The 15075-nt window shown below is 33.1% G+C and overlaps 1 protein-coding gene across 1 annotated transcript in view; it reads right to left on the reverse strand.

The window, feature by feature from the left end:
• Positions 1-8984, reverse strand: part of LOC100241423 (uncharacterized) — a 52522-nt gene extending 43538 nt beyond the window's left edge. The window contains exons 1-3 of the mRNA XM_010653446.3: positions 8530-8984; positions 5677-5844; positions 1455-1529 (exon numbers count right to left, since the gene is read on the reverse strand). Of these exons, the coding sequence (XP_010651748.1) occupies positions 1455-1529; positions 5677-5844; positions 8530-8760 (474 nt within the window). The 5' untranslated portion in view covers positions 8761-8984. The remainder of the gene's footprint in view (positions 1-1454; positions 1530-5676; positions 5845-8529) is intronic.
• Between the last annotated feature and the right edge of the window lie 6091 nt (positions 8985-15075).

Here is a 15075-nt window from a genome sequence, read left to right on the forward strand (position 1 = left end):
TTGCTTGGAAAGCAATTTGGGGAAAACTCTTAACAGTAGACACATTAATGAAAAGGGGATAGTTCATGGCCAATAGGTCTAGCCTTTGTAAAGGCAGTGAAGAATCGGTTGACCACATTTTGATTTATTGCAACAAGACAAGAATGCTTTGGATTGTGCTTTTAACTTCTTTTGGACTGGTATGGGTATTCTCAAATTTAGTGAGAAATCCTCTTCTAGAATGGAAAGTTAAGGGGCTAAGGAAGAAGAAAAGAGCAATGTGAAGATTGGCTCCGATTTGTCTTTTTTGGTGTATTTAGAGAGAACAAAATCGAAGGACTTTCCAAGAGGAAGAGATGTCTGACCAAAGTATGAGGAAGCTCTTTACCAGTGCACTATTAGAGTGGTTGCAGCAGGTTTTGGGGTTAGACAATCCCTCTTTTTTTGAAATTTTGGGTGTCCTTAATGGAGACTAGCCTCCCTGTTGTAGGTCTTGTTTCGTTGGGTTTTGTTTATATACTGCCTATATACATAGGGTACACTCCCTGTTTTTAGGTGTTTATTAATTCAATCTGCCTTTGTCTATCAAAAAAAAATTGAAAGACAACTTTACAAACTTCCTCTTCGAAAAAAGTCCAATCAATTTGCACTTTCTTCTAAAATAGGAGACCAATCCAGATCTTCTAACCTCCATGAATCTCCAAGAGGGCTAGCATATAACTTTCCAAACAATCCCACTATCTCTTCATAAATGTTTTTCAAATTGTCTAAAGTAGCCCTTTCTTCATTATCCAAATATTTAATGAACTTCATGTTTCTCTTGCCATTAGCCACCCTATGGGAAAATTTTGAACTGCAATCCCTTTCTTTTACCCATTTTACCCTAGCCTTTTGCCTCCAATAAACCCCTTCAACAACAAATCCTCCAAATCTCTTTTCCTTTGAGCCCTGAGAGCTAAAACCTCTGGAGCTAGCATTCCACCCTTTATCCATTAAGGAACAATTACACACTATCATAAATACAATTATAGAGCATTTGGACTTCCAATGAATTATAAATTAATCCACTTTGTTCAAAGTAACATCTTGGCAAATAAGTTGGTAGTCTAATATGAACCATCAATATAGTCACCAAAGAAAAACAAAATTCATATCACTTATTGAAATACTAAAATGACATAATCCTGAATTTTTGTTATACATATATATTCACACACATATATACATACATATAGATATGAAAAAAAATCAAAAGCTAAAACAATGCAATGTCATGATGATCTTGTTTCAACTCCTACCGGAAACACAAAAGAGACTTACAATTTCCATAGAACATCCAAATGCCCCATTAGAGAATAAAAACAAAACCACACAAGCCAAACAAAAAGAGGTTGAGAAATTTCTAAAAGAAAAAAAAAAGTAAAATAAGAATGAATCAATAATAGGGAAAAATGAAGAGAAAAATGGAATATCACCTGTTTCTCAAAATATGCCACATCGCTTTCTTCAGGAGGAACATGCTCCAATACATGCCTAACTGGGTCAAACTCCTGCATTTAGCAATTCAAACAGTATCTTATAAAACAACTGGGAATTTCAATAATAAACAAGGCAAGATCTCAAACTTGGAAGTGAAGTAGAATTAAATAAAACAGTTAAGTTGAAAGAAACTTCTGCGAACTACCATTTAAACTAGTAGGATAGTCTCTTTTGATATATCCATATAGATTTACATAAGCAGGAAACTGACTTTTGGGATTTTAAAAGTGTGAAAGAGATGAAAAAGAGAAAAAGATTAACAGGAAGAAAGAATAAGCATCACTTGTTTACCGAAATCCTTTTATATATGCAATATCCGATGCGATACTACAAATCTGCCCCTAAGCAATAGAAGTTTACACTTTTACCTTGGCTTGTATCTCTAGTATTTCTCGAATTAGAGTAAGATATCTGATTATATATCATAAACAACTTATAATGAATATAGTGATGGGTGAAACAAGCATTGCTCACTCTTTTAGTCAAAAACATAATCCAACTATTGTTTCATCGTCATGAAAGGGGCACATATAACAGTTGTAGTCAGTTTATTCCATATAAAGGGGAAGAAACCTCAATACCATTGGTCCAATTATATTGAACCACGCCAGAAGCCTTTCTTTTTCTTCTTTGATAGACATTGAACCATGTCACAAGCCATACATACTGCTTTTTCTTTTTCTTTTTTTTAATCAGAAATAAATATTATATTAATGATAGTAAAGTACAAGAGAAGGATGAGAGGTCCTTCCCTCAAAATACAGAATCTAATCAAAATAAACACAAACATAGGGAGTATATATGGGACACATCCTAATGGATGGGACGCCAACATGGTGGTTAGATGGTCACATAGATGTCCTTGGAAGGCTATTGCTCAAGTTTTCCAGGAATTTTCCCCTTTTGTTCGCCTAGTGGTGGGCAATGGGGAGAGAATTCGTTTTTGGGAAGATCTTTGGTGGGGTAACCAATCTTTGTGCTCGCAATTTGCTGATCTTTATAGAGTTATTTCTGTGAAAAACCTCACTGTTTCAAATGTCCTTGGCAATTCCTTTCCATTGGCTTGGAATTTAAATTTTCGTCGCAATCTTACCGATTCAGAAATTGATCTCCTTCAGAGATTAATGTCCTCCCTCAGTTCAGTGCGTTTCTCTCCTTCTCTGGCAGATTCTAGAGTTTGGTCTTTGTCTTCATCAGGTTTGTTTACAGTGAAATCTTTTTTCTTGGCCTTGTCAAAAGTCTCTAATCCTATTTTGTTCCTTCCGGCCAAGTTTTTGTGGAGTTCAAAAGTCCCTTCAAAGGTTAAGGCCCTCGCTTGGATAGTAGCTCATGGGAAGGTGAACACCAATGATAAGTTGCAATTGAGAAGACCCTACAAGGCCCTCTGTCCTCAATGGTGCATTCTTTGCAAAGCAAATGGAGAGTCGATTGATCACCTTTTTCTTCATTGTCCTGTTACCATTGGACTCTGGAACAAGTTGTTCAAGATGGCTGGGTTGGATTGGGTCCCTCCAAGGAGTTTTGAGGATATGTTGGTTATTGCTTTTAAAGGCTTGGGGAACTCTTTAAGAGGCAAGACTCTTTGACAAGTTGCTTGCCTTACTTTGGTGTGGATAGTGTGGCAAGAGCGAAACAAGAGGATTTTTGAGGATAAGGGGAGATCGGAAGAGACATTATGGGATTTGATTTTGTTCTATTCCACTCTTTGGGCTTCTTGTTCTGCAGCTTTTAGAGGAGTTCCTCTAAATGTGTTACAACTCAACTGGAGTGAGGTTTGCGCTTCAAGAGTTTGAGTTTGTGGGGGTTTCTCTTTGTTTTTAGCTATTGTTGGGTGTTTTTATGTTGTTCAGTTTGTGTAAGAAGGACCTCTCATCCTTCTAGTGGTTTCTTTTGTTTCTTTTTTCTTTTCTTTCTCTTGTATCTTTCCTTCTATTAATATATTTCTCTTCGTTTCTGATCAAAAAAAATAAAGTCAAGAATGAGGGAGTATCAACTGATTTAAGACAGCTATTAAAGAATCTGCCCAAATCAAACGTGGAGTCCTTAAAACAGGTCCCTAGATCCTACTGAGGCATAAAATATTGCATAAATTCTACGTCAAAGAAAATAAAATGAGAGGATAGCATGATAAACTAAAAATTAATAAAAAATTTCTTCATGGCTCATTTTTATTTTTTTTTAATAAGAGATTGTATTAATAAAAGCGCAAAAAAATACACAAGAATATACAGGTTGTATACAAATAAACCAAGCAAAAAGAAGGTACAAAAAATACTCCCTCCCTCACCCAATACCCAACCAATCTATGAAATCAATCAAATGCGTATATCCACCACCTATATACACCCTAACCCACATAGAGAAATTGTTTAGGAATAAATTTTTGAACCTTTGATCAGACAATTCCTCACTATCAAAGTATCTCATGTTTCTTTCCTTCCAAATTGTCCAGAAAATGCAAAAAGGAGCAACTCTCCAAGCCTTAATACACCTTTTCTCTATAAAAGACTCATGCCACCCTAGGAGGGTAAGAATTTTTCTTCATGATAATTGATGAAAAAAATAAAATAAAATAACAAGCCTTCAAAACCATTAGAAAGGGTATACAGCAGCTCCATTATTGTCATTGGGTCTCATGTTAATTGACTATCTTCCACAGTGGACCCAAAATGTACCCCAAGTATAACTGGTTCAAAGGTTTAGATCTAGATCTAGTAGTGAAGAACAGGTCTTCCATTGCCACACCTTTCTGTTTTGGCGTTAGGATTATGTATGAAAGATGCCAATACTAAAGCATGGATGCAGAAACGGATACAGGTTTTTTTTTTTTTTTTTTTTTTGACAGGAAAAATGAGATAATATATTAAAAGTGCTCAAAAAAAAAGGCATACCAAAGTACACACAATGTATACAAATAGCATCAATAGGCAAGCAAAAAGAAAGAGAGCAAACAAAAAAACAATCTTTCTCTCCTTAGTTGGAACTCAACCAATCTACAAAGTCTTTCAGGGTCATAGAAGGATCATTTAATCCGGAAAATGACACAACAATTTGAATGCTTGATCCGACTGTATCTTTGAAAGTTGTCCTATTTCTTTCCTTTCATAACATAGGCAAAAGAAACTATGATGAAAAGCACCTAACAAAAAAGAGCTCACCCTATGCATACAGGAGGTATACAAGACGTGCCATAAAAAATAGCACTAAACTCCCATCAAAGAAAGCAGAAACCTAAGCTAGCTATCTACAACTTAGATTCTCAATGAACTCCAACAATGTACTATTTTCCATATCCAATTGGGCTCTCGAAAATTCCCAAAGAGATTTAATGAAAGGCTCCTTTAGCCTTTGAAGATATAATTGTTATCAATCTTTTTGTTTATAGGCAAGAGTGATATATTAACAGGTGTTCCAACTTAGAGGCACAGGAAGTATAAATGTTTCAATTGTTTGTTGGGTTGAAGAAGACCAAAAAAGGCAAAAATAGAACTGCTGATTTTAGGCCTTAGTACACATTCCCAATCCACCTTTTGGCAAAATGGAGTATTCCAAGAAAACCTTCTTTCACCATCTCTACATAGCTAACCTGAAGTTTTTCAATTTTGTTACTTGAATATGTTGAACTCTTTGGCTTTATGAAAGTAAACCAAGTCCAATCACAATACAGCTGTGAAGTGCTAATTGCAGCATACTTGAAAAAGGACTAGTTTCATGCCCCAAGATATGATGAAGCTTCACCAATATCAAGATTGACTGCATCTTTCATAAGCTCAGAAAATTATACAAGAGATATTAATTTTTCCTATTATATAGAGCTGTTGAAAATTACTTTATTACTTTCCTATTGATAAGAATTGATTTAATTTTCTTTCCCCAATCAAAACCAAATTATATAGGACAGTTAAAATAATAATAATTTTTTTCCCAATTATATAAAGCCACTAAACAATAAGAGGTGTATTGTAAATGCAACTACTCATTATAAAAGTAACAATCCCATGTTAAAGCATGCATTAGTACCTTTTGCACCAATGAATCATGTTATATTAAAGAAGAATGTCATGTAAGATCCATACAGTATCAGCGAACAAAAATATTGTTGAAGACATAATCAAGCCCATATTAAAACCAAAAGTGACAATAATAAGTGACTAAAACCTCTTCATAGAAGTCTTCCTCCAGCTCCTCTACTACTTGACCACGAGGTCTGCTCCCATATATTGAGTTCAATTCTTCAGAACTTGATGGGAGAATTAGCCTCTGATGAGGAGGTAATGATGCAATAGCACGAGCAACTGCTGCTGCAGCAGCAACACGAGCTGGAACCTATACAAGGAAAATTAAAAAAACTCATGAACCAAATCGTCATACACTCCCATTGATTAAAAAATCATTGTAGCAGCAAACTAATCATTAGGATATATGCATGCAGCAGAACTGTACCAAGAAAAACTCAATATAATACGTCAATTAGTGGTTTGCATGTTTTTCATGGTGTGACTGCTCATCTTCTTTTGATGCACTTTGCTGATTCCTCACCCACCATGTTCATTATAAACCTAACCCAAGAACCACTAGTAAATATAGCATCAACGCTCCTAGATTTTGAAAATTTGTCGACCACCTTGGTTCCCCAAGTTACTTTTTTTTTTTTTGGATAAATAAGAGAATATATTAAAAGCACCAAAAAAAAACCTTTTTTTTTTATAAGTAAATTGCAATAGTATTAATAAATATTAATAAAAAGCACTAAAGGGGGCACACCAAGGTACACATGGTGTATACAATTGGCCACCAAAGAGCGCCAAAAAGTATAGGGAAAACAAAAATACTCCCTCCCTCAATCCAATCCCAACCAATCAATAAAATCGACTAAGGACATAATTGAATTTTCTATTACCAACTTAGACCAAAAATACAAGCAGCACAAAAACAGGGAAAGAAGGCTGCATTAAGTTCCTTCATATATTTCTTTTTCTTTCAAAACAACGAAAGAGATTGTTATTTATAGAACCATGTAGTCTTTTAAAACTGAAAAAGCATCAGGAAATTTGCAATTGCAGATGGGGGTCTTCATCTTGTAATCTCACTTCTTGTAAGAATTATGACATGCTTTCTTAGTTAGTGTAGTGATGGAAGGTGAAAACTATCTCCCCTCAGTTTCCTTCAAGGTAATTTATGCTGTACTTTGCAAACATGAACACAATGATGACACATCTAAGGCATGTTATACATGCCTCGAGAGAGTGCTAAAGAAGTATTGGTGCCCGAAACATATTCCACATGAAAGTGGCTCCTTAGTAAAAATGCCTATGCAACTCCATCTCATGCACTTTTCTCACAATTAATACATCTTTTGTTTCTGATAAAAAAAATGCCCATGCAACCCTTTGTGATTTCTAGAGAAAATAAAAAGTAAAAGAAAGGAAGGTGCTATTACATAGAATGAAGAAAGAAGAATATGAATTGCAACATTCAATGCAATTCCTCTATCAACTATCCTTCATCCCACCCTTAATTTAGAACTCATATTAACCCTACTTCTCAGGTTAGTAATGAAATGAAAGAACAACTTTGAACCTATATCCTCTTCCAAGCGACTCTTAATTTTTGTCCCAAACCAGCTTCTCCATTTGAGACTAGTAATCTCCCTTTTTATTCTTAGGCATTTGCCTCTTCTTTCTCGAACAAGAACTACCCCATGTTATGTCATGCTCTTCAAATAGTTCTTTGTTCTGTGAAATACTTTCTTCTCTCATTTCTTCTCTTGACTTGTTCTCCCACATTCTTTTAAGTGTGGTTCCATCCACCCATTATACATCACTGGTCATCTAGAATCATTTCATTCATGTGATAATTTTCCAAAAAAAAAGCATTGAGGTACACACTAATTACATAGGTCCTTTCTAGTATTTTTATTTACTTTTGTTATATGATCCCTAATAGTTCCCTTCCCAATGGCACATTAATATCTTATTTATAAGTAAGCATTCAATGCTAATTAGCATATCATTCATAGGCATATTTAATCAGATCATTTAATCATAAGCCATTCAACCTTATGCGTGAACGTGCATTGATACATGTACACTGTAGGAGCACTCAAGATAAATTTCTGCCACAATTGAATTTGAAGCTAAATTTCTTATTGGCAAGGAAAAACTATGGCCCCAAATTAAGAATTGAAATAAGATCGAACATGGATATCAAAGTAGGAGCCTTATGCATTGTCCATTTGTCAGCACTTATTCTATTCTTAATTCCTTTGTTTTCATTTTTCCCCTTCACTACCCTGCACTAAATTAATTTTCCCTGTCAATGTTGTTTTCCCATTTACACAAATGCCATGATGCCAAAATGTCCTTCCTTAGACCAACAAGATATAACAAGCAATTATCATCAATTTCCATTCTAATTGAGGATTCCACTTTAAGAATACGATCACCAAACCTGCAGATATCTAATAACATATACCATCTATAACTGCTCACACCTGAAACCCCATGTTACTTAAAATTCCCTCAAAACATAAACAAACCTAGAAATGTTAGATTTCCAGCCAAGAGGAAAAGATTAACAAACAAAAATAATTCAATTAGAAACATTCTCCATCTAGATGATCGCAGTCATCCTAGTCACACGCTAAAGCCTAAGTAATGTAATGATAATTATAATACAAGAAGCCAATTTTAAGCAGAATGCATTACTCCTACTGATTTCCAGTACCTAATTTAATTTTCTGGTAAAGCCTATTGCTCGTTTAACCTAATGCTGAAAAAAATATATAGGGAAAATAAGATGAACTAAATTGTTTCAACCTCGGATTTTTCAGTATTGAGGACTCGCGTACACAGAAACCAGCACTCAACTGACCTACCGAGGTCAGTTTTGTAGTTTTCTGAAGAAAAAAAATTACTCAATTTTTTTTATTTTTCGGCCTCCAAACATCAACCTAAACCATAATTCACCAAAAAATAAATCTGAAAACCGCATTAACGCACAAGTCCCTACCTCAGGACGATCGGACGGCGCAGAAAGAATGCCGAGCGATCGGGCGGACCGGACCGAGCTGAGAATCTTCTCTCCAACCTTGGATAAATCCATTCCCCCTCCTTGGAACAGAAAAAGCGAAGCGAAGAACAAAACCCTAGGGCCGCCGAAACCCTCACTGCTCAAATCGTCATTGAAGGAGAAAGGATTCAACACTGGGCGAGACAATGACGACGAATCAGCTGGCTGCATTTCAACTCATCGGTCCGAGATCGAGGCGTCGAGACTCCATATAACAGTCGGATTCGAGCGAAGGAGGCGTTGCGGAGATCGGATCGGAAAAGTATTTTTTGTGTTATCTGTGTCCTCTGTTTTTGGTGTTTTCACAAAGTGGTGAGTGGTGGGATGTGGAAGAAGTTCGGTCGCAATTTATATGATCATGCTCCTGCTTGGTGGAGTTTGTGCGTTTTTCTCTAATTCCTTGTTAGACTTTTCTATAATTTCGTCCCAATTTTTACTAATTTGCATAATCTTATCATTTTCTCACTAGATCGTGCTTTTATTTTCCAATTTTTGTTCCTCAAATTAAAATTTTGAAAATTACGAGAACATTACTTTAAAAATTAAAAAATTATTTATATTTTTTTACTTCTAAAAATAATAAAAATAGAAGTATATAAAAATAATAATAATTATTATGTAATCTAATACGTTACATTTCCTATGGTAGTAGCATGGACAGAAAAAGTGAAGTAGATGCCGTGGTCTTCTTAAATTTTTTTAGTGTCATTCTTTTGACTTATAAGTTATCACCCACCAGACAAGGTGCCAATTAATAATGTAAAAATTTGCCCTAAGAAACAAGTAAAGTTGTTTTAAAAAAGACGCTGACCAAATATTTCTCCATCATGGAGAAATGATGATTAGAGATTTTTGTTTGGGACGTTTATTTCTCCTTCTGTATTTAAAACTATGGGGATTGTAATGGAATTTATTTTCATTAATCCTAACTATTTATTAATTTTGCCTTAATTACAATACTTCAATTAGGGTCATTATTTATTTATTTATTTATTTATTTAGCGTTTTAAAGGTTTCCAAATGCAAATTGTAAGTAACAAGGGCTTCTGTTGATAATAATAGACAGGAAAGCAGGCCTCAAATGTGCGCCCTGCAAAATGCCTTTTTATTTTTATTTATTTATTTTTTTAATTGTTGACTATATTTTGTCATTTTCTTTATTTTATATTGGTCTAATTTCTCTCTCTTATCTATATTATTAATGTTGTTGTTATTGCCACCTAACAAACAACTCTTCCTAATGCTCCCAAACACTCACCAAATAATTCTTTGATTAGGCCGGCTCCTAGTGAACAATGATTATAAAAATTGCATAGAAAATACTAAGAAAAAAAATGTTAATAGTTTTGATATAGAAAATACGAAAAAAAAAAATCATATATAATTAACATTAATTAGAAACTTATATATTTTAAAATTATTTAATATTTTCATAAAAAATTAAAATAATTGAAATGAGTTTACAACATCATATAATAATAATTTATGAATTTTAAATTTATTTCACTTTTTTTTCCATTCTACCTTTTCTCTTTATTTTCTTTCTCTTACTTTTTCTCTTCTATTTTTTGAAATCAAACCATAACCTAAAGAATTTGAGATTTTAAGCTATCATCGAGAATTTTTTATTTTTTATTTTGGAAGCAAAGAGTTATGGAATCTCCTTATAACTCTTTTATTGGTCTTAAAGGTTATTTATAATGATATTTGATTATGATTAGGTCAACAAGGTTAACCATAATCATAATAAAGTTACAATTACTCGCATGCAAATGACTTCCCATTGAACAAGGTGAGGATTTTTTATTTATTTATTTTTCTAAATTAGCAACATTAGCCTTTAAATCATGCAAGGAAATAAATTGAAGTCTATGAAAGGTAGGATGTGTTTTATTGAAGTTTTCATCAAGAAAGAGGGTCAAATTTTGAACCTTACAATGTTGTAGGGTAAGGCACCATTAGAGGTATTCCACTTAGGTAAAAAAAATGAGGTATTCCACTTGGGTAAAAAAAATTGAGAGAGTAACTCAAGCCCATTAAGAGAGACACCCTTAAAATTATTATAGAAGTTGTCTCTCTCCGAGTAGTAGTATCCTAACCCTTTCCTAGGGAGTTATTCCTTAGGTCATCCATGGTTCTAAGGGTGATATGATACGAAGTTCATTTAGTCACCAAGAAACATGTTCGAGGATTTGATTATGTGCCTTTGCCATATTGCAAGTCATCAAGAAATGTTTTGGAGTATTTCACTATGTGCCTTCACCATATTGCAAGTTATAATTATTATTACAAATACATTTTTGACTATTGTTTTTATTATTACTATAATTATTAGCAATGATGTTGTGGAAATTCATATTAATATTGCTTTTTTCTAATAGTAGGGCATTTATGTTTGGTCAATTTGTCAAATGGATAAAATCTAAAAAGCTATCTTAACTTTTATAGATAAGGATATCCAAATATTTACATTTGGTCTTTTGTATTTCACACTAATTTTATAACTAACTCAAGGATGATTGCAAAACTTTATAATTAGCCCAATTATATCAATGAGGAAATTCTTTAGTATAATTTTTCTAATTTATAATAGTCCAAAGTATAGGACGCGTTGTACAAGTTATAACTAAGTGGTATCAATTTTATTTATGTTAATAAGTAATAACATCATGTGTAAAGTGTAGTACAAATTTTAATAAGAGTGATAGTTGATTTTATTCAAGAGCATGAAGGGTGACATCATAACGAAGTTTGGACATTTATATGAAAAATACTCTCAATGTAAATTATTATTCCATTTTTTATAATTATGTCCCTTAAATATTTTGTCATAAAAAACATCATTTATATCATTTATTTATGTTATTTGATTGGATCATATTTTAACTCTTATTATTGAATTTGGTAAAAAAACACACCAACCTAAACTCAACTACACTAGCACTTCCTTATATTTTGAAAAATCACGCCACCCATCTTAAGGTAATAGTTATAAAGGATACAAGATAGGCTTAAGGCACCAAAGTTTTTATAGGGCTTAGGCACCAAAGGTAACAGCGATGTGTATCATTTGAGAATGGAAGATGGGGTTAGCATAGAGACATTTCATGCCTACATTGTCACGATTGAATCATTAGCATGGTTGAATTAGCAACATGAAACACGTACAAAAGGTTTTGAATCCAATTGATATTGGCAGCAGTGGAAGTAACAACTCAATATTTAGCTTCAGGGAGAGGATTGAGTTACTCTTTTTTGTTTTTTAAAACTCCAATTAATGAGAGTAACACTAATGAATGCAATGTAAGCATATGCAAAGTGTGATCATTTATATATTTTGCCTAGTTGGCATCAACAAAGGCATAGAGATGAATTGAAGAGGTTCATTGAATGAAAACTCTATGTTATAAGATAACTTTGAGGTAGCAAAGAATACGTTTTAAAATTATCTAATGATTCACAAAAGGTTGATCAATTAACCTAGACAATTTGTGGATGATAGAAGAGATGTCCATATGAAATAGTGAGAGATATTTCATGGCACCAATGACTTGACAATATTGAGTTGCATCAATTGAGTGGTCAACATCATTGAGATGAACAAGTTTTATAGAGGATAGCATGTTGAAGACTTTTTTTAACCCCATTCATGTTTGTCTTCTCAAGCATGTTGTGGTTGTATTTGTATTTCAACAAGTACAAAGCCATGGATGATGAGAACTACTTTAGTATTGTTAAAGTAGCTCAAGGGACCAAGATCCTTAAAAAAAAAAACCGACACGCTTAGATAACAATGAAGTGACCAAGAAATGCGTCAAAATCGTTTTGAATGAAAATGTCATTGACATAGAAAATAAGAACAAATGTGAGTTTTCCATGAATGTGGATAAACAATGATTAATGATAATTGGAATTAATGAAGTTGTGAGACATAAGAAATACTCAAAGTTCATTATCAAGCTCTCAACGCATGTCAAGTGCCATAACTTCCTACTGAATTTGTATGCACGACTTGGAACTTGAGAGTCAACAAATGCAAATGATTGTTGCATATACAAATCATCAATGAAAGTTTGAAAAAAACATCATTCTTATCCAATTGACACAAGAGCCAATTAAAGTTTATTGTCAAAGTGAGAATAACCTAAATGGTCATTGGTTTGACAATATGACTAAAGGTATCACTAACATCAATCTTTATTGATTGAAGAAATGTTATAACAACAAGGTGAGTCTTGGACTTTGCAACTAACCTATCTAGATTTCCCTTGGTCTTGTAAATCGACTTACACTCGACGACATATTGGAAAGAATGAAAAGGAACAGGGTCCATGTATAGTTTCGAACAAGAGCATCAAACTTTTCAAATGTAGGTGATACTAGCGTAAGGATTTTGTGTTTCGATAACGATAGTGAGTTTAATCACTGGATAGAATAAGGTGGGCTAGTGGTGACAAGGCGATTTTTTTTTTTTATATACTTGAAAATATTATTTTGAGACCAAATTATCACATGACGTTGGTGGATGGAAAGTATTGGTAATAAGGAAGACGGGCATACCTATAAGACATCTTATGAGGAGGAAACATCTTGCATTGGGACATTGTTCACATAAGGTTCATAGGGTGTCCTTGAATAGCTCAATGAAAAGAGTATGACATTAGAAGGGAATGCCAAATTTGGTACTAAAGATATGGGTGGAGTGGATGAAGATAGTGGATAGTAGAATGATAAAGGAGAATTAAGACCCAAAAGATAATTTTAGGGTTTGAATAGGATATAAGATAGAGTTAGAAATCCTTGGATTAGAGAAAACAAAAAAATTAATAGGAACAATATAATGAGGTGAAAATTCAACTAAATCCAATTTGGAGAGCTATCATATGCACACGACTTTCCCATTGTAGAAGGTTTTTGAAACAAAATGAATTTTCAATAAAGGCCACATTGTAAGAGACAAATATATATATATATATATATATATATATATATATATATATATATATATATATATATATATATATATTTTAAATTAAGAGTATAAGTAATGGTAAACATTGCGCTCATATGAATAACCATGAAAAATACATGAATGAGAGTGAGGTTGAAGTTCACTATTGGTGCCATAAAGGTTGGGCCAATGGTAACACAAATATTAACCAAAGTGTTGAAAGGTAGTTAACAAAATTCATAGTAAATTGAAATGCAACAAATTGGTAAGTAGAATGGAAGCTTCATGGAGTAGTGTAACACCAATCTTGACAATGTGTTGATATTGATGCTCTATGGCTCTAACAAGTTGAGGTGAACGAAGAGGAGAATTTAGGTGTTGAATGTCATTGTCACTAGTGTCAAGTGGTGACTTTGGTATCCATCACCTTTTTCAAAATAGGTTGTGATGATATAAGTTTGGAAAAAAAATTTAGCAACCCTTTTAAATTACTCAAAATTAAACCAACATCAGATTTTTGTTTAATAAATTAGTCATAAATATTTTGTTTAATAATTCATAAAGAGAACATAACAATGGAAATTATCAAATGATTAATAGGTGCAAGTCTCCATACATTAACATGTAAAATTTTAAATAGTTAATTATAGAAAATAGATGAAATTTGAATGAGAGTTTATGACTCTTATTACAAAAATAAGAATCACAACAGTTAAAAGAAGAGCTCGAACTAGAAGAGGCTGACTAGACACTAAATTTTTGAGAATCTTGAGTGATAAATGACCAACACATTGATGCCAATGACTCATACACTTTATGGTGATGAGAAATGCTTGATTGGATGCATTGGTTGTGGGTGAAGGTGTCAACTTTTGATACACATTCTTTTATTATTGCCTTCGACAAGTGATGTCCTTGTATTCATATCCTTTACAACAAAACAATTGGGAAAAAAATCAATATATGTACTATTTTGAGTACAAGGCGAGATATAAAAAACAATTTTTTTAGAACAAGGGTTGTACACAAAATGTTGTCCAATTTAAATATGGTATAGGAATACATTTACCATAATTGATAATAATATGGTTACTACCGTAATCATGGTGTAATGATAGATCCTAAAAATCGAAAGTGACATGGTGAGAGGCCTTATAATCTATCACTTATATTAATTGCCATTGCCATGACTAGCAACCACATGGTTGGCTTGAAGTTAAAAAAATAGTGCGGATATGGTTTGCATGTCTTGATATTCTGTTCAATTTTATTGCATAATTAGCACATAATCCTTAGTTTATTATCTCCATATCAAGGACGCTAGAACCTTTGATGGAATTAGTAATCGTCAGAGTTTGAGAAATTATCATTGCCTTGATTATGGTTGTTGTTACAATTGCTTTACTTGTAATATTTCTTACCAAATTTTCCACAATATCCTTTGTTATTTGGATGACCACTAGAGTTGTTGTTGTTGCCTTTATTGTTACATTGTTTGACCCTTTTGGTTAAAATTATGCATGATTGGAGGATTT

This window comes from Vitis vinifera, chromosome 6 (assembly GCF_030704535.1).
Source record: "Vitis vinifera cultivar Pinot Noir 40024 chromosome 6, ASM3070453v1".
Lineage (NCBI taxonomy): Eukaryota > Viridiplantae > Streptophyta > Magnoliopsida > Vitales > Vitaceae > Vitis > Vitis vinifera.